Source organism: Cyprinodon variegatus, unplaced genomic scaffold (assembly GCF_000732505.1).
Source record: "Cyprinodon variegatus isolate N-32 unplaced genomic scaffold, C_variegatus-1.0 Scaffold61, whole genome shotgun sequence".
Taxonomy (NCBI): domain Eukaryota; kingdom Metazoa; phylum Chordata; class Actinopteri; order Cyprinodontiformes; family Cyprinodontidae; genus Cyprinodon; species Cyprinodon variegatus.
This window is the reverse complement of record NW_015150514.1, coordinates 1,767,547-1,770,898: the sequence shown is the minus strand read 5'-3', so window position 1 is coordinate 1,770,898 and position 3,352 is coordinate 1,767,547. Positions and strand designations below refer to the sequence as shown.

Sequence of the window (3,352 nt, the reverse complement as noted above, 5' to 3'; positions counted from 1 at the left end):
GTAAACGCTTCGCCTATGAGAAAAAGGAGCAGCGCATGAACCGAACGAAACACACACAAACCGAACCGAGACAGTCGAACCGAACGGTTTGGATGGTTTTCATAAACCGTTCCATCCCTAATATATATATATATATATATATATAAATATATATATATTAAAATTGTTCAGAAGATGGCAAAATTGAATCTATATCTAGTGTGAATGAAGGCTGATTTACTTCAAAACTAGGTTGTCTGCGTAGGTGTCACAGTTAACGCAGAGATATCCCCGCCCCCTCCGCAGACACTCTGGTGTACCTCTCCCAAATTGTAGGTGACTACAGACAGTGCTGCAGACAGCAGGCGTCCAAATTGGTCAAACCTACATCCGCTCTACACATGCATATTTCCTGTTTGGTACCTTACTGGCTTGTTTTGTTTGTATGACCGCCATTGCGGAAAACGACTCGTTAAGTGCTTGAGAATGCTAGGACCCTTTTTCCACCTGGATCCCCGCTCTTTTGGGGCAAGTTTTCGCACAAACTTGCCCCAACTTCCTCACTGCCTTGGCTGTATCTAGACCCCCAGCTAGTTCCTGATTGTCCCTCTTGCATTGTGGCGTGGAAAATATAGCGCAGACCAGGCTTCAAAATTAGGCATAAATCAAAAATGTCTGCGTCATACCTGCGACAAGGTCACTGCAACAGACTGCTGCTGGATTATAACTAGGCTCTGAGAGGTTGTGTTCGGTGAGAAAAGCACAAACCCTTATTTTTAACTCGCATACACGGTTGCCCAGGCCAGAAATCCGGCCCCGGGCTGGAATACTTTAATCCCTGTGAATGTGAGCCTGAAGAGTAAAACCTGAATGCTTTCCTTTAGTTGATCTAATCAGAACTAACATTTTAAAAAGATATAAAGTTTGAGGAAATGCTTTATTTGGTCAGTGGTTGCAAGTAATGCCATATAGCATCAAATAACATCAGCTGATAAATTGTTTGAATATCAGTAATGCAAAAATAGCCCCATGTGGCATTACATCACCCAATGAGATGAGTTTCTGCTTCACATACAGTAGCTCTATTGGATAAAACAGAGAAGCAGCTCAGCCTCTCAATGTTACTGCTGGTACAGCAGTAAAGGACTTAGTAACAAACTGTCAGTATTAACTGAAACGCTTAGGTTCTACCTGTCCTGACTTTCCTTCCCAGCTGTCCTCTTGTTTCGTCGAGCCATCTTGCACTTGTAGCTGGCTTTACGGGCTGGCCCCACTTTAATGGAGGTGTTCTCAAAAGGCGTAGTTGTCACCGTCACCTTGTTGCCACTCTGCACAGAGCAACCAAATGATTTCTGCAGTGAGATCTCACAGTGCTGACTCTCTGACAAACAGCCATGCTTCGACATGTAAAGGCCACAAGTTATTTAAATTTTAGCACCGATAAAAATATCATTGATATGAAATGAAAGTGATGCAAACCTTGAGGATGAGCTCCACCACTTCAGTGTGGACCAAACCATGGACCGGCTCACCATTGACGTGCGTTATCAGGTCACCTGCGCACAGACCGGCTTCCTGAGCGGGGCCTCCGTCCTCCACATGCTGCAGATACACAAATACATTAAAACCCAAAGAATACATTAACATGAAAGAAAATTAAGTAACACTAAGGAACCAGGAAGACTCCATACTGGGCTGGACAGTTTATGTTTACCTCTGCATTCTAGCTGCATAGAAACCTCTGGTTACACAACACAACTTATTAAACTAGATCATCAAATGCTGTTTTACATATAACTAATTAAAGAAAAACTTCTAAGGTTTTTGTGAACTAAAGAGTTGTCAGATATGAGTTATTTTAAATGAGTCCTCAGGCTAGTATACAGTGCTTGACACTATCAATGCTATGAGCAGGGCTCCCCTCTTGAAATACCACCCATGTAAGTTGGGAGAAGACGCACCGTCGTTGGCCAGGTCAAGTGACCTGGAAGAACGTATCGTTTTACTGCCACAGGCTCTAATATTGTCATGGAGCTAAGGCTTTAGCTTTACTTTTACTCTGCCTGCTCGACTGCTGGTTATGGCTGAGGAGGCTAAAAAGTGAAAAACCTGAAAGGGATCAAGCGAGAGGAAAAACAAGAGTCGATCATGGAAAGCAGTTTGTTCGTTTGCTCAAGCTTAGAGAAGAAGCCGGATGTAAAACGGATTCTATTTTCTCAACTTTATTATTAGACTTGTCAGTTAACACTTTGTTACTAGTATACAGTCATATATCTTTGTTACTATTTTTTAGGTTTAGTAGAAGCAAAATACAGGCAGTTGGGGCTATTGCCCCTAGTGGCCAAAAGCTACTGGGTGTGCCTTTAAGCTAATAAGTAAATGACAAAAACAAAAAGCTATGACTCGCCTGTCGCTTTTCAAAATGTTCTTACCCAAACCATGTGATGGACGCTGTAGATGTCACTGTCTCCGATGTAAACTCTGATAGCCCTTAGGGTAAAGCCGTATTTCTTCCCAGAGCGATGAATTGTGATCGGGGATCGAAGAACGGTGACCGCAGGAAAGAAGTCTCGGCTCGGTGAGGAGTCACGGGATGAGGGGTTGGAGGAGAAGGAATGAGGTGACATGGGGCTGGCCAGTGGAGAGAAGCCACCATGTTGCTCCACTGGAGGAAAGGAGAAGATGACGGTTAGAGAAGATATTAATAAGAACAGTGGCAGTGTTTTAGGACCTTCAGCCTTTCACCTGACGGGATGATAACAGACAGAGCTGTGGCCGACGCTGACTTGATGACCTTGTTTCCTTGTCGTGAGTTCCGTTTTTCTCCGTCGCCAGATAAGTGGTGATGGCGTGCCCGGCGGAGGACCAGGTCATTGGTGGCTCTAGCCCCCAAGGGGTCATACAGAGGGGTGATCACATCTCGACAGGGCGCGACAGGACCAGGGGATAATGTCATGATGGCTGAGCTTATGTTGGATGTCTCTGAAAGTCTGGGTGATTTCTCTGCAAGAAGTCCGATGGTTTGATCAATAAGTGATTTAATCAGTTTAATAGAATGTTTGCCTTCTAAATCTGCCAACATACCTGCTCCATTGAGCTCCCTCACAAAGGGCCTGTGCTCCAAGAGGCTTGGTGAAGGGACGGTTGTCCCATCTAGTGAGGTTCCTCTGAACCTCATCAGGTTCTGGCGGGTCAGAGAATCCGACTCCCCTTCAAAAGTTGAGGCAAAACGATGGGTGTCCATCAAAGCTGAGAAGCGGCGCCTGGCACCAAGAGGAGGACTCGCATCTCCTTCCGAGTACAGAGACTCAGAGCAGGACAGCCGCTTCCTGCACAACAATGGTGAGGTACAATGGTCACTGCAAACCATTTG

General features: G+C 45.0%; 1 protein-coding gene across 1 annotated transcript in view; it reads right to left on the bottom strand.

The window, feature by feature from the left end:
* LOC107082757 (microtubule-associated serine/threonine-protein kinase 1-like) overlaps positions 1–3,352 on the bottom strand; it is a 58,459-nt gene that overhangs the window by 3,615 nt on the left and 51,492 nt on the right. Inside the window, exons 18-22 of the mRNA XM_015371590.1 lie at positions 3,064–3,308; positions 2,725–2,982; positions 2,412–2,644; positions 1,459–1,581; positions 1,171–1,307 (exon numbers count right to left, since the gene is read on the bottom strand). Of these exons, the coding sequence (XP_015227076.1) occupies positions 1,171–1,307; positions 1,459–1,581; positions 2,412–2,644; positions 2,725–2,982; positions 3,064–3,308 (996 nt within the window). The remainder of the gene's footprint in view (positions 1–1,170; positions 1,308–1,458; positions 1,582–2,411; positions 2,645–2,724; positions 2,983–3,063; positions 3,309–3,352) is intronic.